Raw genomic sequence first — 26,522 nt, 5'->3', positions numbered from 1 at the left:
GTCAGGTGGTAGTTTTAACGTGCACATTCACAACAAGCTGGTGTCGTGGGCGCAGGTGTCGACTTCACCGGCTTCTCCGTCCAGGACAGGATACAAATAGCACTTAAAGCTGGGATTTATATACATGTACATGTATGTAGATACCATGTAATGTTACACATAACACACCTGTGCAATAACTACTTTGAAACTATAAAATGGGCAGTCCTTCAAAACAACTTTGGTTTCCACATAACTGCTCTTTTAAATTCCCACCCCAGCAATTTTCTCAAACCAACAAGGTTGGTTGTCAAAATTCCACCAAAACCTAGGCTCATTCTTGAACCTTCCCCAAACAAGTTACCCCACCCACCTCACAATCAGTGATTTACCAAACAAGTCACCCCACCCACCTCACAGTGATTTACCAAACAAGTCACCACACCAGGTGACACACCTCACACTGAGTGATTTACTAAACAAGTCACCCACAATCTAGCACAAACCCCAAACCCCATGACTGTCAAATCCCTCACCTCTACCCATTCTATCACCCAATCAAAACCATATCTTTTTCTTGTGACTGGACACTTTTCATCTCAAAAAGTAAAAACTGGTTAATGTAATGAATACTAAAGCCAATATATTGTTTACAATAATATCACTGAACATAATCTCAATCAATCTAATGCTGACATACAGTTCAGGACTGAATAATATGACTATATAATACTTTTAAGATATTAATAATTACTTGCAGTGCTTTTCAACCTGTGTTTTGTCATGACGATCAATAGTAGCCATGACCATTTTCATTTCTACTTCCCAGAGCTAAAGTTTAATAATTATGTTGTTTTTATCTTTAAGTACACTTAGAAATTCAAGGCATTATTTTCGTGTGCTGTGCTTAACAGGTTGAAAAACACTGGATAAAAACAAAAGAAAAATCTGAAATATTGACCATTAAATAGGCTACTAATTGAAACTGTCAGCTAACAAGTTATGTATATACATAGAAAAATAGTTCAGTATTCAGAACATGTTGTTGCTTCAAACAACACACACAAGATGCTTTACTCCAGCATATGTAAAGGAGAAATAAATAAAAACATAACAAAACCACTCAAGACCTGGGGCCTAATTCACAAAGCTCTCTTAGGTTCTGTTAGACAACAAAGCATCCTCTTTGCAAGTCTTTTAGCATTGCACTGCAAGATCGCAAAGTTGCGAGAGTTTAGTGAATTAAAGTAGTGTTGGAAATAGAATAAAAATTATTTTCGTCAATTATTTCTTTCATATTAAACTGACAAGTAAATATTTTGTAAATACCTATTTAATGATACTCTACCTAATTTAGTATTTACTTGTTTGGGCTCTCATTGATGTACAAGGTGGTGTTTACTCTTGAAATTGAAATGTCAGTAAACAGGAGATTTGTGACCTTTATTGGAACAGACTATAACACATTTTGATCAATGTGTCAATTTCATTTACCCTTAAACAAACTTTTAATTTAAAACTGCAAATTAACTGATTATTTTGAATTGCAGCATAAATTATTAATTATGACCAGCATATTTAGTGAATATAAATTCAATATAAGTACATTAGAAATTTACACAATCTTGCAACCACTTAAGGTGCTATATCATAGTTATATGTTTTTGATTGATTGCAAACATATTTTATTGTACAAAGAACAAAAGAATTGGGCACAAGTTATATGTGAGCATCTGTTTGTGATAAAGATTCTCCAATAAAAAATTATTTTCTACTAGTAGATAAAATTATTTCCTATAATCATTTATGGGCATATAATCAAAGGGGTAGTTTTTAAATGTTAAAGCAAAATTTAATAAAAACATGATTTGCGATAGCTGTCATTATGCAACTTTGAGATAGTACCTTTAATACCAGTATAACAGATCACAAACTCAAAAGTTTTGCTCAAAAGTTACTTATAAATGTCTACAAATATTTGTTTTGGAGAGGAATAGGGGTAAACTGTCACCAGAAACAGTGCCTCACATATTGTAACAGCAATGAAATTGACCAAAATTTGTTATAGTCTGTTCCCATAAAGTGCACAAATCACCTGTTTACTAAAAAGTAGACATCTTTCTTTTAATTTCATGAGTAAACACCACCTTGTACATCAATGAGAACCCAAACAAGTAAATGCTAAATTAGGTAGACTATCATTAAATAGATGTTTACATAAAATTTACTTGTCTGTTTAATATGTAATAAATAATCAACGAAAATCATTTTTATTCTATTTCCAACAGTACTTTAGGCCCCCGACCCTCAGTTAATTTGGAATTTGATCAAAACCGGAAATTTTTCAGTGTCCCTTTTTAAATACCAGCACAGAACAAAACCTCTCTAAACCAGATACCCCTTAAAATCAGTCTTTTTACTTGATTCTGTCAGCATCTGGTTTAGACAAGTTCCCTACCTGTATAAAATATATTAAAGAGGCTCTATCAAACCTGCATAATTGTGGCTTTTGCCAAAGTATTAATATTACCAGTTTTAAGATGTATCAATCATATGCCGACAGAAAATTACAAATCATATTTCAGGCTGCAAATTTGAGGATTTTGTGTTTCTGCAAATCTCAGATTGTGATGGAATCCCAAAATGCTTATATTATATGTTTACAATTTTGGCAGAATCCCAAGAACCCCCCCCCCCCCCCCCCCCCCCCCCCCCAAATCCAATGCCTGTATTTATAATACAAGTTATTGTCTATTATGAAGGCATCTTAGACTAGAGAGAGGTAACATTCTGATAAACCTTGAACTAGCCGTGTAACAAATAATATTGAAACTGTAAATACAGCACTATGCAGCCCTTGCAATTCAACTGTCTCAAGATGTGTTCTTACCAATGGCACATCCTGAGGGTCACTTAGCTTAGTAACTGGTTTAACATGTCCATATATCACTAGGGTTTCGAACATGTCTATCCTGAGTCCTTGCCTCTGATAGGATTGGGGGTCTGACTTGGGATAGGGATAGAGAGTGTCACATGGGTCCCATTACCTCCCACTCAAATGAAGTGCCTTTTTAATGACAGTTTTATTATTTTCAATTTATTATCCACAAAATGCATGTACATCACTAAATCGTCCTTAAAATGAGTCTGAGCATCTTTATTTTCCATTTTTTCAGGAGCATGCTACTGAACATATTATTCAGGGTAGCATAACCTAGACCCCTTAACAGTCTAGACATCCCCCCACCCACATAATTTCTTGCAACCGAGTAATTTTTTTTCCATACAAAATCGACATTTCCTCAGCATTTGTATTTTAAATATATAGACTAATTAAAGGGATAGACCCAAGTTTTTAAACACTAAGGCATATTTTTCACCTGAACCCTAGTTTCAACCTATAACAATGGACACTAAGTTTGGTTAATTTACAAACATGTAACAAATTTGGATACAATAGTCTGTGATGTTGAAATACCCTTAAAAATAGACTAAAAGATGATTCAATAATCATTACTTCTCAGACACATGTGCATTTTTAAAAATATGAAAAATGCATTATGTGATATTAGAAACACCGGGATGACCAGAAACACTTCGGTTGTACGGAAATGGATAATCAAAACAATAAAATATAAGTAATGTTTGATTTCAGTGATCATAAACGGCTCTAATAGTGAAAAATATGCCTTAGTGTTTAAAAACTAGGGTATGTCCCTTTAATATCTCTTCACAAAGTTATATTATCACAAAAAGCTGATGTTAATCAATTTTAGTTCAGCTTTTACATCAACATTATTGAATATTGACATGAATTGACAGGGCTTATTATGTAATAATTCCACTTATATTGTATACAGATAGAAAAGGGCTTTTTATTAATAATAAGGTAGCAAAGTTGTGCCTCATCATTTTGTTCTTTGAGCAATAAAATAAGTTCTCAATAAAAATCAACAGAAAATAAGTTTTATTTTATTGTTACAATGAAGAAATGTTCTGCAAAATAAAATGAATAACATTAACAAGTGGTTAAAATATTTCACAGTTAGCTGTGAATATAGTGTGGCAAATGAACACAAGTTCTTTCCCATTTCCCTATGTTCATTATCAAGTTTACATAAATATGCTGCTGGTAATAAAATATAATAATACAAAACAACTACATTCCCAGTTTGGTCATAATTAATTACAGGTATCAATGCACCTGCAAAAACTGGGCACCTCATACAACCACCAGTCTATAAACTGTGCCTTCAACATTGCATTCATTTCATTTCTATATAGAGACCACCTGCTCAAAAAGGTCATTATCTCCCTTACACAAGTGTATTCTCTATAGAAATGTCTGCATCTCCACAGACAAATCACTGCCTGTCACTTAATACAGGAGACTGTGAATATAACAAATATATATTCCCTTCACATACAGCTCTGTCATTTATAGATCTGTCTATCCCTGTAATAAATATATATTTGTTTGTCCTTAAAATACATCATCACTGTTCTGCATACAGCTGCCATCTACCTTCTGCTCCAGCATTTCGTTAACAAACAAAAATCTTTATTTCTCATCTTTGAAATACTTGTGATCACTCTGGACGGAGCTGTTGCTGACGACACTACAGTTGCCCTCGGCAACGGTTCCTGCGTGTGCGAGGAAGAGATCCTTGAGGACACTGAGCTCCTTGGACAGCGTCTGCACCTTCATCTCGAGAGCCTCGTTCTCCATCCGCAGCCGGTTCACCTTCTCCATCGTGTCCTTGGCCTTCTTGCGGCTCTTGTCGCGACTCTTGCGCACTGCCACGTTGTTACGGCGACGGCGCATCTTGTAGTCATCGCCGCATCCTTCACCGTCATCGCCGCATCCTTCACCGTCATCGCCGCCAGAGTTGTCCTTGTCCAGCCTGGACTTCTTGCGGCTGGTCACGTGGTCGTCGTCGCTGTCTGTGCCCTCCATCGTGATGTAGCTGTACACGCCCGGACTGCCACTCTTGCATGGACCCATTTAGAGTTGTTTCCCTTTGAACACAAAAGCTGGATGTGAATATCTCTTTTTCACCTAGATGACCAATGGGTCAATCAATGGAGGGCACAACACCTGAAATGACATTTTAAAAATCCAAATATATAAGTTATTGGGCCAAAAAAATGTGTTTGGAGCCACAACAACCATTAATGATAACAAAAAAACCCCACTGAAATTGCCAGAATTAATATTTGAGCAAAGATTCAGGTGTAGGCGCAGAGCGGAAGGGTTTAGGTTTTGAAACACCCCAACACATACACATCCACCCCCACCCATCTCGAAGCAAATTTTCATTAAAAAACCCCACAAGACTTTCCAGGAAGCATGACATGATCACCATTAGAAACTTCACCTGCCAGTCTAGACCCCCCCCTCCCCCCGGATAATTTTCTGCACTTGCGCTAATATGTCAATTTAAAAGTAAGGGTTTTTTTGTTTAACAACAGCACTAGAGCACATGATTTATTAATCATTGATTGGCTATTGGATGTCAAACAGGACTAACTCTGGCACTCACCAAATTTGCCAATTTTGAAAGCAGTTGGCGAATTTTATTTCAGTTTGGCAAAATAATTTCATGTAATAATTGACATTTTGTTAGAAAATAACATACAATTTCTGCAATTTTTCTGCAATTTTTTAAGTTTAATAGACTATTTGGAGAATAGTTTTGCTCACCCAGAGCTAGCCCTGTCAAACATTTGGTAATCTTGACAAAGTCTTACAGCAGAAACCTGCTACATTTTCCCCATGAATATCAATGGATCTTTTATATGCACCATCCCATAGACAGGATAGCACATATGATGGCCATTGATATACCAGTCAGGAATCGATCCTAGACCAACCGCACATCAGACGAGCGCTTTATCACTGGGCTATGTCCCGCCATTATAATTTAAAATGGTATATAAAGCAGTAAAGCCACTTCTGAATAACTAGAGTCAATGCCTTTATTAACACATCATGAGTACTGATGTTAACAATAGTTTCTTGCAAACTAATCCACACAGCAAACATGTGTAAAATGTATTTTGATCTAACTTTTCAGTCCTATACCTGTGTTTGTTGTTGGTTTGTTTTGTTGTTTTTATTTATTTATTTATTTTATTTAATTATTTGATAAACAAAAAAAAGAAAAGAAAAAAAAAAGGCCTCAACAAGTGCAATTGTACAAGGGAAACAACTCTTGCAAGCTTAGCCATACGGTACATGAACATTGGACAAAGTTATTTGAAACTTTCAGACCAAAACATTTAAATATTTATCAAGCAGTTATGCAATGTTGATATGTGGATTAGCAATATTTGTTTATTTCTCACCAAGTAATGGATTCATTAACATTTAAGTAGAATTTCAACAGCATTTAGTAACATTATGTATTTTTACCTATTGGGCATGTAGAAAATTAATTGTATGACTACACCATGCAGACCAGTGTCCGTAATGATAAGCTAGTAATGTGATTAACAGTGTTCATTACTTGTGTTAAACTAATGTAACTAACCTGTAATCAGTCAAATGTAATTAGTGTGGAAGTAAAAATATCGATGAAGTTTTTCTTCAGCTGGCTTATTTTAACAAGTTTGTATTAAAAACTTGACAAGCATTGATTTATAAAGTATATTTAAATCTGAAAATATACAATGCTACTGTGTTGCAATATTTGTTTCATAATCAGCAAAGGAACGTTCTTACAGACAAGATAGCACATACCCATACATGTACTATGGTTTATGATATACCAGTCATAGGGCACTGGTTAGGACAAAAAAACGCCTCAGACCAAGTTAGTTAAATACTAACCCCTCCGCCCAAAAACGTGGAGTATGTTACAAATGTATTTAAAATTATATGTAACCCATTAATTTCTGTTGAAATGGTACAGTAACATTTTGATTGTTGAAAATAGTAGTCCATGGTTCTCAGAAGAAATTTATGAGTGGTAATCAAATTTCACAAAGTTAAAGAACTTAAAAAATGTAACAGAATATCTATAAATATTTAAAAAATGAAAGCGGCCTAATAAAATAAAATCCGAAAAGTTTAAAATTGGTGTTTGAGGATGAGATTGATCCTAGGGTTACAGTTGCACTATGATCTAAAATGAAGGTCCCATTCAGAATGTACATGCAAAGTATCGAAAACCATATTTTAAGTATCAGTGAAAACCATATCATAGTTTTGGCAAGGAAGGAAGGAAATGTTTTATTTAACGACACAATCAATACATTTTATTTACGGTTATATGGCGTCAGACATATGGTTAAGGACCATACATATATTGAGATAGGAAACCTGCTGTCGCCACTTCATGGGCTACTCTTTTCGATTAGCAGCAAGGGATCTTTTATATGCACCATCCCACAGACAGGATAACATATACCACAGCCTTTGATATACCAGTAGTGGTGCAATGCTGGAATGAGAAATAGCCCAATGGACTGACCGGGGATCAATCCCACAACGACAACGCATCAAGCGAGCACTATACCACTGGGCTATGTCTCGCTCAGAGTTTTGGCAAGAGAATATGGACTTTTTTTTTTTAGCAAACAGAAGAAAATCTGGAATCACAGTACCGTTGATTAAAAATCCAGAGAGAGAGACAGAGAGAGAGAGAGAGAGAGAGAGAGAGAGAGAGAGAGAGAGAGAGAGAGAGAGAGAGAGAGAGAGAGAGAGAGAGAGAGAGAGAGAGAGAGAGAGAGAGGGAGAGAGAGATCGAGCGAGGGAGGGAGGGGAGGGAGAGGGAGATACGTATATCGGAAGACGAAGCTTGAGAAGGGGAACGAGAAAAAAAAGGAGGGGGGGGGGGGGGGGGGGAGATATCGTTTTAAAAACGAAACTCGTTCCGGACGTAGTGTATAATAATAAAAACAATTCCTGACAGTTTCGCACGATGACGGTTGTTACTCTATCTAACACGACATTTTATCTTACCCGTGCAGGGGGCTTTTACAAGCTCTGCCTATAAGTAATGTTAATAACGCTGTATTGTAATTTACTTCATTTTCAGCACATAACTACGTGTATACTGCTTGTATTTCCTCAATTCTTAAAATGTCGGCAACCCAGTTTAGCCACTGACGCAATATTTACCAGTTAGCCAATGACATGTCTTAAATCATTCACTGCAACAATTTTGCTGGAAATTTCCATGTTCATTGGAAGTAATAAGATTTGTAACGTTGCACAAATCTTTATAAAAACACCGGTAAAAGATGTAAATATATAATATTATATTTACTGTTAAGTGTTTTAGTCAGAGATTTATTACAGCAATATTTTAAATTAAATAACAATAAGGCTTCTATTTTTAGAGGAGATTCCCCTACTTCGCGGAATAGTTCAAGGCTGTTTGTAACATCACCACTCGCGTCATAAGTGTATATGACAGCAATAGACCAATTTTAGATTTTGACGTAAACTTCTAAATTTAGAGAAGACGCATATGCCACGGGATTCCAGTATTATTGCGCAGAAAAACATAGTTATCAGTACCGGCAATATATATTATGACAAATAAGTAAGCCACGAAACAATTATTAGCTATAGTATTTGGCAATCGCTTTATGGTAGAAATAGCATACATTTCTAATCGATGACAACTGTACATTAACACTTCACGGCGACCGCGGAGTAATCTCACAATTTAGTGATGCGGTTAAGCTTGCGCTTAAATACCCAGCAGGTATATATTTCACAATCAGTCAGAATAGACTACACAAGAGATAACAGGCCAAAAGAAAAGAAACCAGAAACGAACTGTTTACGGACATAAACAAGTCGAAGACACGTGTTGTCGGCTGTCAACCGCCAAGATAGATTCCAAACGAGTAACAGTGCCAATTCTGTCTTTCGAAGACACATTCCCCGGCTCACCATGTCCCAGTATCGGCGAAATCTTGGATACCATGATGTACGAATCGCCAATCACGTTTGAAGCCACAGGTGAGCTAAAAACAGCGAAATTTTCAGCTTTGCCTCGGGAAGAAATATTACCGTATCTTGACCCGGCGCAAGAACATTCGTTTGATCTCAGCCAGTATATAACTGCAGACAATACTAGCAATATTACTAAATCTGTTGTTGATATTCCCGTGTTTATAGATTCGGCCCTGGCGGCGCCAACAAGTCATCCAGTTGAAACGAAAGTGCTCAGCCCCGTCCGGTTGGACTTGCCGAGTACTTATGGGTTGACCAGTACGTACATGCCCGAGTACGACCAGCAGACGTCGGGCACAGACGATTCACAGCCGGAGTGGCAAACCAGCACGGTGAAATCCGAAGATCTGGCATACAGTCCGGCAAGCAGCGACGGTGACAGCTCCTTCGCCCCTCTAACGGTCGTGGAATCGCCAACGTCATCGACGGATTCCCAGATCCCCCGAAGGAAATCGTTCGGTAAGGGCGGGAGGAAGAGGAGCGTGGAGAAGGGGACCCATGAATACGTGGAGAAACGAGCGAGAAACAACGTGGCCGTGAGGAAGAGTCGAGCGAAGGCGAAAGAGAAGCAGAAATCCACCGAAAGCAAAGTGAGCATTCTCCTCAGCGAGAACGAAAAACTGCAGAAGAAAGTAGACTTGCTAACCAAAGAGCTAAACGTGCTGAAGGGACTATTCATTAATGTCGGCACCGCCATCCCGGACAGTTTCGCCAAGCTACTGGAACAATGATGAAAGTTACCATTCCAGGATCGCGGGACCGCCCTCCTGGAATGAGCGCGCCCCTCGACTCGATTCTCTCGATTGTGATTGTGACAGCGCAGGCCTTCCGTTTTGTGACGTAGATGCATGTATTGTTCTGAAAGTGATTTGCAGTGGACGTAGTAGTGTCGCCTGGAACTGTATCCATGGTAACAGTTTTATTTGTTTTGGTGACTGTAGAAACTGTGACTTTCGCTACTTTCGATTTGGATGTCTGAACTGTCACGACGATTTCGCACGGACCTTTCCTTCTCATAGCTTCATATCTTTCTTCCCCCAGCACCTCATCGTAACTGTCATCTCCGATACATATTTTGTTGAATTGTTCCTATTATTAAATGTTATACGTTTACACGAAGTTTCGTTTCAATTTATTATCTGTATGGTGCTGATTAGTTTATCTATAGCTGGTTTTTACGTATAGTTACTTTCTACGTTAGTTTAAACAGGTCGCATGAAAATTGGCCTAATTTGTAGAAATTACAATTAACGAAATATAGCCGACCTTTGCCACTCTACAATAAGTAAAGCGTATTTGTACCTCTTGACTCCTGTACGACATTTACAATTATTTAAAAAGCTGGTTTTAATTGTCTTAAATGTGCCAGACATCGCAATGTTTTCAATGTGCCAGATATCTTCAAAAAACAAATGTCGCAGGTTAAATTAGCGTGTTCAGGAGAGCCACTGTTGTCCGACGCTCGTGATCTATTCAGTGTGGTGCGTACAATAACGCACAATCGATCGTAACGATAGCACTTTCCCTCCTGAACACATACTTGTGTATTTACCGTCATTGGTAGCTGGCTGCATTCCAACGCAATCAACAATGGCTATTTATAAATGTCCTTTAAACAAAAACAAAAAATTATTAACTGACGTAATGTTTTTCAGCCTAAGATTATTTGTGTCATCCTGATATCATGCAGTATTACACCATAAAAAACAAACCCTTTTATCTAAAAATAATATCAGTCGGCTATTTTACGCTAATTGTAAGATAAAACGTCAGGTTACCGTGGTCGTAAATACTTGGGGGAGGCAGGGGGTAGTTCCTACACATAGACAAATCCAATTTTTCGGACAAATATGAAAAGTGCCCATTTTAAAGGGACTGCCCTGAGTTTGTGTCATTGTGAGATGTTTTTGGTTATCAGAACCTTGTTAATTACTAACATTACATAACAAATACATCTTATAGTTTTGAATATCGATGTATTCTGGTCGTACTAGTTAGTGTCTGTAATAACTGGTAAAACTGGAAGCTATCTCCCAGTAATTTCGTGCGTAACAAAACATATTTTAGAAAATAAAATGACGAGCTGTTAAATTATTAGGACAATCAAAAACACATTGAATACAGAGACACTGGTATTTTAAATAAGCAAATGTATTTAATAAGTAATTTAGTAGCTAAAAAGTCTGTTAGTCGGAAACATCTTTATAGTGACAACAAACTTGGGACTGTCTCTTTAATTTAGAAGATGTATCAAATTTCTCTAGTTTGTGAGGATACTATATTGCAGTGCCTTGGATTTTAGTTTTTACTGCACCCTTCCTCCTTTCAGTTTTGTCTGTGTATGACCCCGGATTACTCGACGAATATGTTCGTTTTTCATTCGGTGTTTATCAGTTGGGGGTGGGGTGGGGGGAGTAGTCTGGATCATTCGAAGAATACTTGAAGTGATAGGGGTCTACCTTTCATGAAACTAATATGGAGCTATTTAGAGAGGTCATTTGAGATTAAATGACGCGAAATATGATCATTTGATATCTCGTAAGTACATTTAACATTTGTGGTTTATGATACTTGGCTATTTTTAAAATAACGAAAACATCGACGGGTTGGGGCGCGCGACTCGCTAAACAGCTTCCACTGACGTCATCATAACAAATTTATTAGTTCTGTATACATATGGGCTTTAATGCTAAAGCGATTAAAATAGCCCACAATACAATGAGATATATTATTAAAGGGATATCCCGACTTTGTAGCCATCGTGCAATTTTCCCAATTACCAGAGCTTTTTCATCTATTTTAGTTATTGTATTAATTACATTTTCTTGACTACATTAGCAATATATTTTTTTATTTAACGTGCTTTTGATTGTCTTGTATCATAGCTGCTAATTAAATAGTTTTAATACAAATGTAATAAGGGGTTGGATGTACGTCAGTGGTAAAGCGCTCGCCTGATGCGCGGTCGGTCAAGGATCGACCCTCGTCGGTGGGCCCATTTGGCTATACTAGTATTTCTCGTTTCGGTCAATGAACCATGACTGGTTTATCAAAGTCCGTGGTATGAGCTATCCTGTGTTATATGGTGCATATAAAAGATCCCTTGCTACTAATGGAAAAATGTAACGGGTTTCCTCTTTGAGAATATATGTCAAAAGTAGCAAATGTTTGACATTCAATAGCCGATGTACTATAGTTCTGTTTGTTTAACAAAACAAACTTCAACTTTCAATACAAACAAAATTATTTGGAGGTAAAATCTACCTTGAGCCAAAACACTGACACACAGACATGCATATTCTGCGTAAGAAAAAAAAGTAATTAATAGTTAATTTCAAAAATAGAATGCTCCGTTAGCCATACATTATTTTACCATGGCTATGAAGTTAAAGGGACATTCCTGAGTTTGCTGCAACTCTTAAGATGTTATCGACTAACAGAGACTTTATAACGATTGTAATTACATATCAAATATATTTTTCTGCATAAATTTCATTTTATTTCCTAATTACGAAATTATTTGAAGACAAAGTCCAGTTTCGGCTTCTTACAAATATTAAGACGACCAGAAACACATTGAATAGACAGATACTGATATTCTAAACAAGAAAATATATTTAATATGCAAGTTTAATCGTAGAAATATTTTATTAGTCGCAAACATCTTACAATGCAGCAAACACAGGAATGTCCCTTTAAGGATGTCCTTTTAACTGTTCTCCGTAGTAGAGAGGTTGTAGTGATTAATATTTATAAAACAAAACTGACAACAACAGCGGATCTAGGATTGTCGAGGGGAGGGGCGGCTCAAAAGTCGACAAGTGATGGACACAACCATTTGTTTACACCATTCATTTCATTGCACTCTATCCACGTGCGTGTATCAATTCAATGATCAAGCACGTCCGTCCCGGGCGCAACTTCTGACATCACCACTCTCAGGATCCTAGACGAATTGTTTACACAGTAACTGTAATATGAATTATTTTTTATAGTCCATCCCACAGGGAATGCCTTTTTTTCTTGCTATGGAATTTACTACAATATATTTATTTTTCAAAACACTTTTATTACTTTTCTTCAAACAAAACTGAAATTATTAAAAAAAAAAAAAAAAAAAAAAAAAAAAAAAAAACCTTTAAAAGGAGGATGGGACGGACTATAGTTGGAGTTTAGGATTTTAGAATTGTGACATTCCTGATTTTATTGTCATATATGTCTCTGGTTGATATTAATAAAGAATATATAATATATATTTCAAAATTGCATATTAATTACAACAGTTTCTTACAAAAAAGACGTGTATGTATTCAGTGTGTTTCTGGTTATATTTAACAACAAACAACAGGGATCGGACAGCTGAGGTGTGTGCCCAGGACAGCGAGCTTGAAACGTAATTGAATGTAAGAACGAAAATACACGTATAAATGAATGAAATGGAATGGTTATACTAAAGTACTGTTTATAATGGCTCAAACTGCATTTTACCTCCCAATACCTTCTTAAGTATTAACATTAAATAATAGCCAGAGCAATCGAGTTAGAACTGCTGCTAGTATTAAGACGACCAGAAACACACTCAATACACAGACGTTAAATATTTAATGGGTGGGGGGTGGGGTGGGGGGGGTGTGGGGTGGGGGGGGTGTGTTCGATGGGTTCGACCGACCCCCCCCCCCCCCTTGAAATCGCTTTTTTTATAATTTAATATATCTGAAATTGATATCTGACATTATTATATTTACTCATAATAGAAATATATGTCCAATATCTCTGCAATCTATTTTGGAACCCCCCTTTTCAAAATCCTGTGTACGCCCATGTTCTAAGACAATGTTCCAGGAAATATAAATACAAACCCAAGAGGGTTCAGTGAATTCACCACACGATTGTTGTTTTTTTAAAAGGCTGTGGTGTGTGCTGTTTTGTCTGTGGAAATAAGTGCATATAAAACATTCCTTGCTGTTGTTAAGTAGGAGTTGCCGAATTGGTTTTTTCTCTAATGAACTCGAGGAGTGTCACAACAGTCGTGTGTAAGTCACTAGTATAGTTTGTGACACGACGTATGTGCCGTAAAAACGTGACTATGGTTCGAGGTGAGAGAGTCTATACTCCGAGACTTAAATGAATAATAATTATTCCCATCTTCATGTTCGTAGAAAGCATGATACCAGCCACCCCACTCCCCCACCTGATATTTGTAAAGCGAGGTCGCAGAAACGGGAACAGTCGTGAATTTATATGGTTTCAAATAGGGCCTACGTGTGTCTTATAAGTTTTAAAAAACCCATTAATAATAAAATAAAATAATCCTAGCCAACGGTTTTCCATGCCTATTACCAATGGCTATATTGTAAGTGGTACCCCCACCCCCCACTCCCCATTTAAAATGATTTATGAGCATGTACAGTTTGACGTATTAAGTAACTGTTCCATTTTCACATAAGGGGTGGTTGGGACTTTAGTAGAGGTTTTGAAGAGGATAGGGAAGTGCATGTGCCTAATGAATGGACTAATAATGGAAGGTCATGAACTGTAGAGGGGTGTCGGGTGTGAAGCCAATGAAGATAGCTGCAAATGTTGGTAACATGTTGAGACAAGTGAAATAAGGTGGGGGGGTTTTAAAATCATTTTAAAGATGGGTAGGTTAAAGTGGCCGGGCCAGTGTTTTTCAGCTTGTTTTTTTAAAATATATATAATATATAAATTTTCATATATATATTTTTATTTCACTCGTTTAACCAACGCATTAATTGTATTTAAAAACGATTTTCAAGCTGATTTTTTAATATGAAACATTAGCTAGAGGTTTGGTCTACATTTCTGGTGTCATAATGTGTATATTTATATTGAAATTTATACTGCCAGATAATAAAATATATTTATTAGATTTCTAAAAATGTTTTACTTTTATTTTGTGTATTAAATTTGTAGTAATTATTACTATATGACACAGGAAGCCTGGTTGAACAGCCAATCATTTTGGAATAAAGACAATATGTATCTACGTGGAATAATGTTATATGTGATGAATAAATATAATATTTATTATATGTGTGGAATATCTTTATTATGTGTGAAATAAATAAAATATATTATATGTGGATAAAAATCTTATAAGTAAATATTACATGCTCAGTTCATACCAGTTCTTTTAAAAACATTAATAGATGATTTAAATTAGTTTCGAGTTCATATCTAATTAATATTTATGTACGCTGGATTGGGCACACAACTGGGCTGTCACGTGTAACACCGTGACAGTGTAAAACAAGCCTACCATGCATGTCTGTCGAGAAATGAAATGGAAGAAATGTTTGTTAAAACAACACCTTGACACATTTTAATCTACGAAGTTGGAGTCCGGGGTTTGGAAACGAACCTATTATAGGCGGTGTCCCTGATAAGATCCTAAGAGTGCGCACCCCTCCTACCTCCCCCCCCCCCCCCCCAACTCGACTCAAACTGCCAGAAAAATCCAATAACTTAATTGATGAATACAACGAATTCATTTGTTTGTCATAAGAGGTATATATCTTGTCCTACTGTTGCAGCATCTTACTGGGTTAAAGTTTGAAGTACACCTAAGTTTTGATGACGCATTAAATAAGACCAATGTGGACAGGCCATATTCTAAAATGTTGATTCATCTCAATTTAATTTAATTTAAAGAAGTATTGTTCTTTAGTTTCCATTGTACCAAATCAATTCCTATTGCCGATAATGTTAATGTTTAATAAAACTGATATAAGCAGCGTATCAACACACCCAGGTAGTACGCCAATAAACAGTGTGGTATATCAAAATTAATCTACCTGCAAGAAAATGGGAAGGGTTCCCAACTTAATGAATGTTTTTATTGACAAACCTCATTTTTGCTGAAAATCGCATTCATTTTTGGGGTTACCTTACACTGGTTCCAACCTCTAGTGTATATGACCTACTGTACTGTATAACAGCTGTATTCTAAATAAATGTATTTATTTATTGACAATGGATACTAGTATTTGCAAACATAATCAATGTCACATACCAATCAGAGCCGTTTTTTGTTTTTTACTCCGTAAATATTTTATGGTGCACCTCGAACTTTACGGAACTTTCTTCTTTGGTACAATGCAACCTTGAATCATATGTGGGTCCTACTCAAATTAGGATGACAAATTTTGTGCGGAACCTGAATCGTTAAAGATGCTACTCGTTATATCTGAAACTAGTAGCTTACCACCATCACACAGGGCCGTAGCTAGAAGGGGGTCAGTTGCCTCCCCCCAGAAAAAAATATAGAAACTTGTCACGGGGATTCTATAATTCCCGTAACTGAATAAAACACGATTATCCAAATATCTCTCCTAACTGTATATCTATTAGATCTCTCTGTAACAGGCAGTTCAAAACCGCTTTGGCTCGTCTAGGTATGATCAGAGATACGATCTTATATAAAGTATATATTATTATAGCACGTTTAGTTCACTAGAAAACACAACAAAAACACAATACACTTTGGAATCTGTATTAACCTACGCTGACAAACGTACAGCCGTAGTAGTTAATTAATAACAACAATAATAATAACAACCCAGAACTGATCACTTAATTAGTTAATCTCTAGGTGTCTAGTTTACACAATATGCGAATCACTTCACCGTGACACAACACCCACACGTGTGATAATTGAGAAACGCTTCTAGGAGAAGTTAATTAATAAAGGAATTACCACTCTATTCCTAACTGGTTATTTTTTAATTAACCCTTACTACTCGTTCAGTAACGTGTGATAATTGAGAAACGCTGCCAGGAGAACTTAATTAATAAAGGAATTACAACACTATTCCTAACTGGTTAATTTTTAATTAACCCTTAACTACTCATTCAGTAACCTTGTAACACAGAATTAATACTGGTACCTATCACAATAAAGACAATAACCTACAGTTTACCTAGGTCTTCTAGGATGACTGGCTAAGCTTTATATTACCAAATACTCATATAATGTTAGAACAAAAAGTCTACGATTTACTTCGTCAGATGACCGAAGACACTGTCTAAAGAATATTGGTATAATACAGTATTAAAATATTTAAAAGTCACATCAATCACATCAAGGTTATACAACAGAGCAGAAATAATATATATATTTACCAAAGTCCAAACGGACAACGTTCCCTGGGAGCCGTCCTTTTTGCTTCCTCCTCATAACTCTAAAACACTAGCTATTTATTATAAATCGAAATATCGACTGGGGGTACAAGGCGGTACTCCCCCTATCATCTGATATTCCACCTCTCCTAGAGACGCATTTTTCTCTTTGATCGCCAGACTTACTGACGCCATCGTCGCCAAATCACGGTTGTAAAAACCGCACTCGCAGGGGTATTACGTAACTACTAGCCACATGGCTCCGCATCTGGGCTGGGTGTGTATTAGACGACTATCGCGCAGAAGTATTACGTAACAAGTTGCCCACCTAGCTAAGTGCATTTGGAACTGCACACGGCCTTCTAAAACAATTAATATCGCCACAGGCGAAAACAAATTTAAGAGCATATACCGTCACAAAACTTAAAGAAAATGATCTTCTTAACTGTTTAAGGAGTTTTAGACTATTAACTACTGTCCCCCCCTCCCCCCCCAAAAAAAGAATCCTAGCTACGGCCCTGTCACAACCACCGGGTTTTTTTCCCCTCATGTATTTTAAGGACAAGGGGTTGTAGTATTTATATCCATGATGTATATGCTGATTGAGACGTTGCGTGTAGCAACGTTGGTCTCATATGTTACTTTTGTTATCACTTTAGCCATGTAAAATCGATGATTCACATTAATATTCTTACTATCGCATTACCAATACCATTCTACGTCACACCCGCAATGTAAATTATTCTCCATGTTAACACTGAAATACGAGATGAGGTTACACCGGTTTATTGAGTTATAAAGTATTATAACATTAAACAAAAACAAATCATGACGTAAGAGATTATGTTGTATGTTTGCATTGTTTTAACGACACCACTAGAACACATTGATTTACACTGACGTAGGAAGCGGGGGCCAATGGGGCATGTGCCCCCCCCTCCCCCCCTCCCCCCACTTTTCAGATATTTTTTTGTTCATACCCAAATAAGATAAGATGAACGTAAACCCCCCCCCCCCCAAAAAAAAAAAAAAAAAAAAAAAAAACCCACAAAAAACCCCCCACAACAACAACAAAAAACAAAAAACCAAACAAACAAAAAACCCCGACAATACTTATAAATAAATTTGAAACATACTTACTAATAAAAACATTAAAAGTTTATATTTTATTTTGAATTATTTGCTTTGGTTAAAACAATAACGCTCAGTAAGACAAATTACCAATATAAAATGACGTCATCAAGTATGACGTTCCCTGACGATGTAATTTTTAAATTCATCGAGAAATAAACAAACTCCTGTTGCTAAGGCTGGACCAATGGGATGACGTTATACTGTAATGAATGTAACAGAAATGTAGTTATTTCAGAATTGTCTGTTAAGTTCATCGGAATATGAACAACAATAACAAACAAACAAAAACAAACAAAAAATCATCCGCGAACTGTGTGACTCGGAATGTAATAGAAATTTAATTATTATAATCTTAGAGAGGAAACCCGCTACATTTAGTAGCAAGGGATCTTTTATATGCCCCATCCCACAGACAGATTAACACATACCACGGCCTTTGAAATACTAGTCGTTGTGAACTGGCTGGAACGAGAAATAGTCCAATTGGCCGACCGACGGGGATCGATCCTAGACTGACCGCGCACAAGGCGAGTGCTTTACCAGTGGACTACGTTGTACAAATGGAGCTGACAACCACCGTTGCGATAACGCACGTTTGTTAAAACTGTGGTTGTGGTTGTGCTTCGCTTTAATAAATGATTTCAGGGGCGGATCCGGTATTTTGTACAGGGGATGTCACAAAATTCACCCAAAACGGCAAGTTTGCGTTTGCCGAAGGTAAATGAGACAAACTCCCAAAGGAAGTGAGAAATGTAGGAGGGTTCCAGTGGCGGATCTAGAAAATCCATTTGGGGGGGGGGGGGCAATGACATGAGGCAGAATGCCAATGGAACTTTGGGGGAGGTTTGGAGGGGATCGTAAATAAAAGAAGAAAATGAATATACATTATACATTAATATATATGTATAATAAAAATATAACTGTCGCAAAATTTAGGGGGCGGGCCCCTGCCCCTCCCCCAGATCCGCCTCTGGGTTCGGGGCATGCTCTCCAAAACATTTTAAAATAAAGATACCCAGAGACGCGTTTTCAGGGTAATTTAGTGTGGTGAATAGTGGGTGATGAATTTAAAAAACAAAAAGTCATTATAAAGGGCACTACAAACGGACCCACATTTTGGTCCGCCAATGTTATAATACGATGAGGCGAAATTTAATTTGTGCCAATTTCTTATACGGTAGCCTTCTTACCAGTATAATTATAGACCCTACTTGCTTTGACTTAGCTAGCAGTGGCGTAGGAAGGTGCCAAAAAGTGGGCGGGGGCACACTTCTATATTTACACATATTTGTCCCCTCGCCCTCCTCGCTTCATACTCCAGTGACTAGATTACTATTGGGGTGGGGGTGGTTCTGCACATTTATTTTTGTATTCTTTTACTGTTGTAAATAGCGTATTAATATATACACTGTCCAGAATGTCACATAAGATTCTTCTGGTTTTTTTCTTCATAATGTTCACAACACAAAAGCGAACTCATAAATATTAATATCTAAAATGCCAGGGACGATTGATTGTGACGTCACGCGTCAACAGTACAAGCTTTGTTTTGTTTTAAATTCACACTATCGATATAAATGTATGTGGTTCGTGACTAACAGTTACTATTGTATGTAAATCTTGTTTGAGGGATTATTGAATATCGCGCAAACGTAGTGAATATTATTATTTAGTATGAACAAGGAGGGAAATGTTTTATTTAACGACGCACTCAACACATTTTATTTACGGTTATATGTGGTCAGACATATGGTTAAGGACCACACATATATTGAGAGAGGAAACCCGCTGTCTCCACTTCATGGGCTACTCTTTTCGATTAACAGCAAGGGATAGTTTATGTGCACCATCCCATAGACAGGATAGCACATACCACGGCCTTTGATGTACCAGTCGTGGTGCACTGGCTGGAGCGAAAAATAGCCCAAGGGTCCTACTGACGGGGATCGATCCCAAACCGACCGCGCATCAAGCGAGCGCTTTACCACTGGGCTACGTCTCGCCCCCTTAGTATGAAGAAATAACACCAGCTAATCCCACGTTTTATAATAACAAGAACACGAAGAAGATAATGTCGATGATGATGATAATGATGATTATGATGGTGACGACGACGACGATGATGATGATGCCAATGATGAACCAGGGACGGATCCAGGAAATATTTTTCAGGGAAGGGAGGGGATTAACGTGTAATGAGCACATGAACCAACTCGTCAAAAGGACATCCCAATAAAAAAAAACAAAAAAACTAGCTTTTATTTAGGGAGGGGCGGATCCCTTGCCCCCCCCCCCCAAACTTAGATCTGCCTCTAATGAATAATCTTTGAGTGACAACCAGAAATGATGTGCAACATGTATTATGATAAAGAACATTTAGAAATTTAAAAGAAGGAAAACAAGAATAAAATCCTGGATCCGCCCCAGTAGCTGTATAAATCGCACTACATGTAAAAATAAGATAACCTGCCTCGATGATGTAGTGGTTACGCCATCGGACTTAAGGCAGGTAGGTACTGGGTTCGCAGCCTGGCACCAGCTCCCACCCAGAGTGAGTTTAACGACCCAATGGGTAGGTGTAAGACCAGTACACCGACTTCTCTCACTAACCAGGACGCGACGTAGCCCAGTGGTGAAGCGCTCGCTTGATGCGCGGTCGGTCCGAGATCGATCCCCGTCGGTGGGCCGATTGGACTATTTCTCGCTCCATTCAGTGCACCACGACTGGTATATCAAAGGCTATCTTGTCTGTGGGATTGTGCATATAAAATATACCTTGCTATTAATGAAAAGATGTAGCGGGTTTTCTCTCTAAGACTATATGTTGAAATTACCAAATTTTTGACATCCAATAGCCGATGATTAATAAATCAACGTGCTCTAGTGGTGTCGTTAAACAAAACAAAATGTTTTTTTTTGGTTTTCTCTCACTAACCACTAACAGCTAACCCACTGTCATGGACAGACAGCCCAGATAGCTGAGGTGTGTGCCCAGGACTGCATACTTGAATCTTAATTGGATAGAATGAAATGCAATGAATGAATGAATAAATGAAGGAATGAATGAAAGAAGGAAGGAATTAAAACGAATGAATGAATGAATAAAATAAGGTAGAATTCAGCCTAGGCCAACAGGGAAAGCTAATATTCGACAAGATTTAACTACGATGAGCGCCTTATAAGAATTGCATTCACAACGATTTAGATTTAATTTCTGTTGGATACATGAACTGGTATGAAATAACCCCACGGCGGATCCGATTTTCGTTTTTATTGCGTGTACTTCAGTAAGATAATATTGCGACTATCCCGAGCTCGTGTAATAAAACAGATATCAATTTTCGTACACCGACTTGCCTCTTGTTAAATGAGAAATTAGGTTAGTAGAGTTAAGACTTTTAGTATGAAAGAGTTCAACTTAAAGGCACTGACCTCAGTTATTAGACAGATTGAAATATGTTAGAGTATTAAACCTTTATTAGAGAGCACTTGCTTTTTGCTCAGAAGATATAATGGGTTTCATCCGTATTAATAAAAAGCAAGCAAACAACAACACCACCACAAAACGACCCCCCCCCCCCGAAAAAAACAAAGCAAAAAACAAATACCTCCCCCCTCCCAAAAAAAATAAAATAAAAAAAATAAAAAATATAAACCCCAACAAAAAAACAAACAACAACAACAACCCCAAAAACTCCACAGAAACATTTAAATCATATTGAGTAAAATTTGGAGCGTCAGTATCAACTATGATACAGTTTAAATAGAAAAATATATAATTGTTTAATTCTTGCCAATAAAGTCAGACCCGCACCCACTCCCAACCCCTCTTAATATCTGTGTGGTCCTTAACCATATGTCTGACGCCATATAACCGTAAATAAAATGTGTTGAGTGTGTCGTTAAATAAAACATTTCTTCCTTCCTTCCTTCCTAATATTTGTAGTAGCCGAAACCGGATTTTACCTTTCAGTGTGAGAGAGAGAGAGAGAGAGAGAGAGAGAGAGAGAGAGAGAGAGAGAGAGAGAGAGAGAAGATACTGTATTTAATATGTAATGTTTATCGTCTAAACGACTGTTAGTCGAAAACACAGGAAACTCCCTTTAATGTCTACATGATATATGAAAAAGTGGTATGTTTATGTTATATGTCGGCCAACAATCTCGTGAGTATTTCAACAATATCGTGAGTATTTCAACAATCTCGTGAGTATTTTAACGATGTCGTGAGTATTTCAATGATCTCGTAAGTATTTCAACAATCTCGTGAATCTCGTGAGTATTTTAACAATATCGTGAGTATTTCAACAATCTCGTGAGTATTTTAACGATGTCGTGAGAATTTCAATGATCTCGTGAGTATTTCAACAATCTCGTGAGTATTTCAACGATCTCGCGAGTATTTCAACAATCTCGTGTGTAATTCAACAATCTCGTGAGTATTTCAACGATCTCGTGAGTATTTCAATGATCTAGTGAATGCGAACTGAGCGAGCATTCAAGTTACTATAATAAAATTGAATGTTTCAAAAACATGCAACTGGTGACGTTTAGTGCACAATAATAATCCTAGCGAGACAACAGAACAAGAAAGAAGAATTGTGAGAGAAGATTGGGGGGGGGGGGGGGGGGGGGGAGGGGGTACAAAAGGAATAAAAGGTAGAAGTTGCTTCCGATAGTAAACGTTTCGATGTTTATTCCAAACAACTTAACTACATATGTATTTACATTTGCGAGTGCGTTTCGCTATCAGTATCAATACGCTGGTAATTTCTCATGTCCGTCAAATGTACGTGTTCGTGCGTGTCTGTGTGGATACAGTGGAATCGCACTTTAATCAGTCAAATTGTTTGTCAGCGAGCGCTCTACTTCCTGAACACGCAACTGGTGACCTTGTTCCGTCTTCCATGACAAGCTGTACAGTGAAGACAATTTTATGTTTCTGTCTCGTATGAAAAGGTTTGATATGTTTGTCGTGTTGTGTGTAAAACTAGGGCATATTTACGTCAAAACCAAGATAGAGTTGGAATGACTTTTTGACAAAGTCGGGACAGTATAATAAAAACTAAATACTGATTGTCAGTCCATATGTGTCTTTTGTGATACTTTGAACATTTATTAGGGTACACGCGGACCAAACGACAGTTTATGAGGCATTATTGTAAACTAGGACATATTTACGTCAAAACCAAGATAGAGTTGGAATGACTTTTTGACAAAGTCGGGACAATATAATAAAAAAACCCCAAATGATTGTCAGTCGATATGTGTCTATTGTGATACTTTGAACGTTTATTAGGGTAAACGCGGACCAAACGACAGTTTATGAGGCATTATTGTACAATGTGTAAAACTAGAACATATTTACGTCAAAACCAAGATAGATTTCAGTTGACTTTTTGACAAAGTCGGGACAGTATAATTAAAAATTAATCATTGTCAGTCGATATGTCTATTGTGATACTTTGAAAGTGTATTACAGTACACGCAGGCCAAACGACAGTTTATTAGGCATTATTGTACAATGGGTAACATGAGTTCATCGTAAAATACACACAGATACATAATTCGAAATATCACTTACACATCATACACATCGTTTTAACTGAAGACACATGGTGACAAGACAATCAAATATATATATATATATATATATATATATATATATATATATATATATATATATATATTAAATTAATTTTATTAAATTATATATTAATATTGGTATGAATGAATGAATTTTTAACGACACTTCCAGGGGCGTAGGCTGGGGTGGTGGTGGTGTTAGGGGGTTCGGACGAACCCCCCCCCCCCCCCCCCCGTTGAAGCAAATGGTCCGCTTTCAGAACTAAAACATATGGAGTTTCTGGTGGTGCAAAAACAAAATAGAAAAGGTCCACTTGGTTCATATTCGAACCCACCTCCAGGGCCGTACCCTGACCAAAATCCATGGGGGGGGGGGGGGGGGGGGGGGCACTAAATTTTATAAATTAATTTAACATCAAGTTATGGTAAGATATGCAATATTTATTGTGTACCAAGCAAATAAGAAAGTTCACAATCATGTGTCGTCGACTTCAATCAAAGCGCTCGTGAACGTTAGGGACCGTCTCAAAATTTCATCACTTCTCTCTAACCGAATAACCCGCGGAAGGGGAGAGAGGGGAGGAGGGGGGGGGGGGGAGGGGAGGAGGGGTAAAACGCCCATGCAAATAAAAAGTCGAAAAAGGAACTGTCCAAAAGTTCGTTTTTTGTTTTTTTACTGTTTTTTTTTAATTTATTATTTATTTATAAAGTGAAATTCTAAACCTGTTTTTCTATCTTTTAATATATTTTACTAATGCAAAATACAAGTAAAACTGCTGTTTTAATAAACTCGTGTGCGTTTTCAATCAACGAATAACGTCCACTGTCAACATACATCGCTCACATTTTGACGCCATTTTCCTATATATTAGTTCTGGAAGCGGTCAGCCAAACGGCAGGTTAACAGAGAAATGGCGTCAAAATCTGAGCCTTGCGTGTGGACAGAGGACGATATTCGTTGATAGAAAAAAAACTGCACGAATTTGTTTAAACTGCAGTCTTGCTTATATTTTGTTTTAGTAAAACATATTAAAATATAGAAAAACAGACAAAGCACCTTTAACAAACATTTTCACGAACTACACGTAAACTAGTCTCGGCAATTATACGTAAATGTCCTGTTTCCGATTTGTTTCAAGATTTGCCGAGTCTGTCATTTAAGATACACCTTGTCAGTTTCGTCCTACAAGTGTTGTGGCACAAAACATTTCAACACCTGCTTTTTCCCTGACTAAATTAGTTTGGATGGGGCAGGGGGTGTTGAAAAGTATTAGAGGGTTATTCCTTTAAGGAGAAGTGATGACATTTTTAGACAGTCCCTTAGCGTTCGTGAACACGTGTCGGTGAACGCAGCTTTGACAACGCATGCCTTGCTGCAACTTATGTGCACGCATTTTGTTTCTGGAAACGATTCTGTAGGAATACAGCTATATTAACTCACCTCATTACAACAACAAAAAAACACACAAAAAACCCCAACACTTTTATATTATTTTATAATAGTAGGGACAGTAGTAGTAGGGTCTATTAAGATGATTAGGCAATATACAATCAGCATTAATTTTATTATTCAGTGACATCGTGACATCGATTGTGTCAACATTAATGCAAATGGTAATTTTTCAAGACTTGACAGCAACTTACCTTGTTGATTTGTGAAAAAAAGACGATACACTTTGCTGTGTGTATCTCTTTGCCTTCTTAGCGCTAGGCGCATCAGAAATTGGAGAATTGGACATTGCCATTTTAGATTTTGTATTCTCGAAATATCAAACTATTAGGGTTTCCGTTATGCATTTCCTGTTCTATTTTTAGCGCGTTGGTCTCGATATACAGTATTATTATTTAATATGGACGGTCAGAGACCTGTAGCCGTATAACATATTATAACCTCTAGAATATTACCTGAGCGTATGACATACAAAATACAGGGAATTAAACACTATACAAATTAAACCCTGACATTTCTATGCTATTACTGGAGATATATATATTAAAAAAAAAAAAAGGACAAGATTCTCGGGGGGGGGGGGGGGGCAGCTGCCCCCCTGCCCCCCCCCCCCCCCCCGAAGGGTACGGCCCTGACCTCCCACCCCCCAGGTCCAGCTCACGCTACGCACCTGACCCCAGCACATAAATACACTTCAAATAATTTCGTATGTACGAAAAAAAAGAAAAAAAGTAAATAAAATGAAATTTACGCTAGTACAAATATTAGAACGATCAGAAACACGTTTAATATACAACCACTAATATTTTATGCAGAAAATATATTTGATGTGTAATTACAATCGTTAAAAAGTCACTGTTAGTCAATAACATCTTAAAAATTACAACAAACTCAGGAATGTCCCTTTAAGTATGTAGTAATATTTATCTCCAGTATCATGTCCTTCGCACTGTGTGCATAATTTATTTTCAACGAGGTGCTCTTCCAGCGTTTTGAGGGGCGGGACGTAGCCCAGTGGTAAAGCGTTTACTTAATGCGCGGTCGGTCTAGGATCAATCCCCGTCGGTGGACCCAATGGGCTATTTATCGTTGCAACCAGTGATCCACAACTGGTGTAACAAAAGTCATGGTATGTACTATCCTGTCTGTGAGATGGTGCATATAAAAGATCCCTTGCTGCTAATCGAAAAGAGTAGCCCATGAAGTGGCGACAGCGGGTTTCCTTTCTCAATATCTGTCTGGTCCTTAACCATATGTCTAACGC

The 26,522-nt window shown here is 37.3% G+C and overlaps 2 protein-coding genes across 5 annotated transcripts; one reads left to right on the top strand and one right to left on the bottom strand.

Annotated features, from left to right (window-relative positions):
- Nucleotides 1-3,931: 3,931 nt before the first annotated feature.
- On the bottom strand, nt 3,932-25,805 carry LOC121388065 (CCAAT/enhancer-binding protein gamma-like). 4 transcript variants are annotated; one of them, XM_041519270.1, is made up of 2 exons: nt 25,453-25,805; nt 3,932-5,077 (listed from the first exon to the last, which is right to left on the bottom strand). In XM_041519270.1, the coding sequence occupies exon 2, from the start codon at nt 4,982-4,984 to the stop codon at nt 4,541-4,543; it is 444 nt and encodes a 147-aa protein (XP_041375204.1). In that variant the 5' UTR covers nt 4,985-5,077; nt 25,453-25,805; the 3' UTR covers nt 3,932-4,540. The 4 variants fall into 4 exon arrangements, with proteins under 4 accessions (XP_041375204.1, XP_041375205.1, XP_041375203.1 ...); XM_041519271.1 differs by lacking the exon at nt 25,453-25,805 and adding an exon at nt 18,230-18,248; XM_041519269.1 differs by lacking the exon at nt 25,453-25,805 and adding an exon at nt 7,946-8,101.
- LOC121388064 (CCAAT/enhancer-binding protein gamma-like) lies at nt 8,740-10,063 on the top strand. Its single transcript, XM_041519268.1, has 2 exons — nt 8,740-8,956; nt 9,116-10,063. Exons 1-2 carry the CDS (start codon nt 8,920-8,922, stop codon nt 9,679-9,681), a joined length of 603 nt encoding a protein of 200 aa, XP_041375202.1. The 5' UTR covers nt 8,740-8,919; the 3' UTR covers nt 9,682-10,063.
- Nucleotides 25,806-26,522: the final 717 nt, after the last annotated feature.

The sequence above is a fragment of the Gigantopelta aegis genome, chromosome 14 (genome assembly GCF_016097555.1).
Source record: "Gigantopelta aegis isolate Gae_Host chromosome 14, Gae_host_genome, whole genome shotgun sequence".
NCBI classification, from domain to species: Eukaryota; Metazoa; Mollusca; class Gastropoda; order Neomphalida; family Peltospiridae; genus Gigantopelta; species Gigantopelta aegis.
This window is presented reverse-complemented; position numbering and strand designations above follow the sequence as displayed.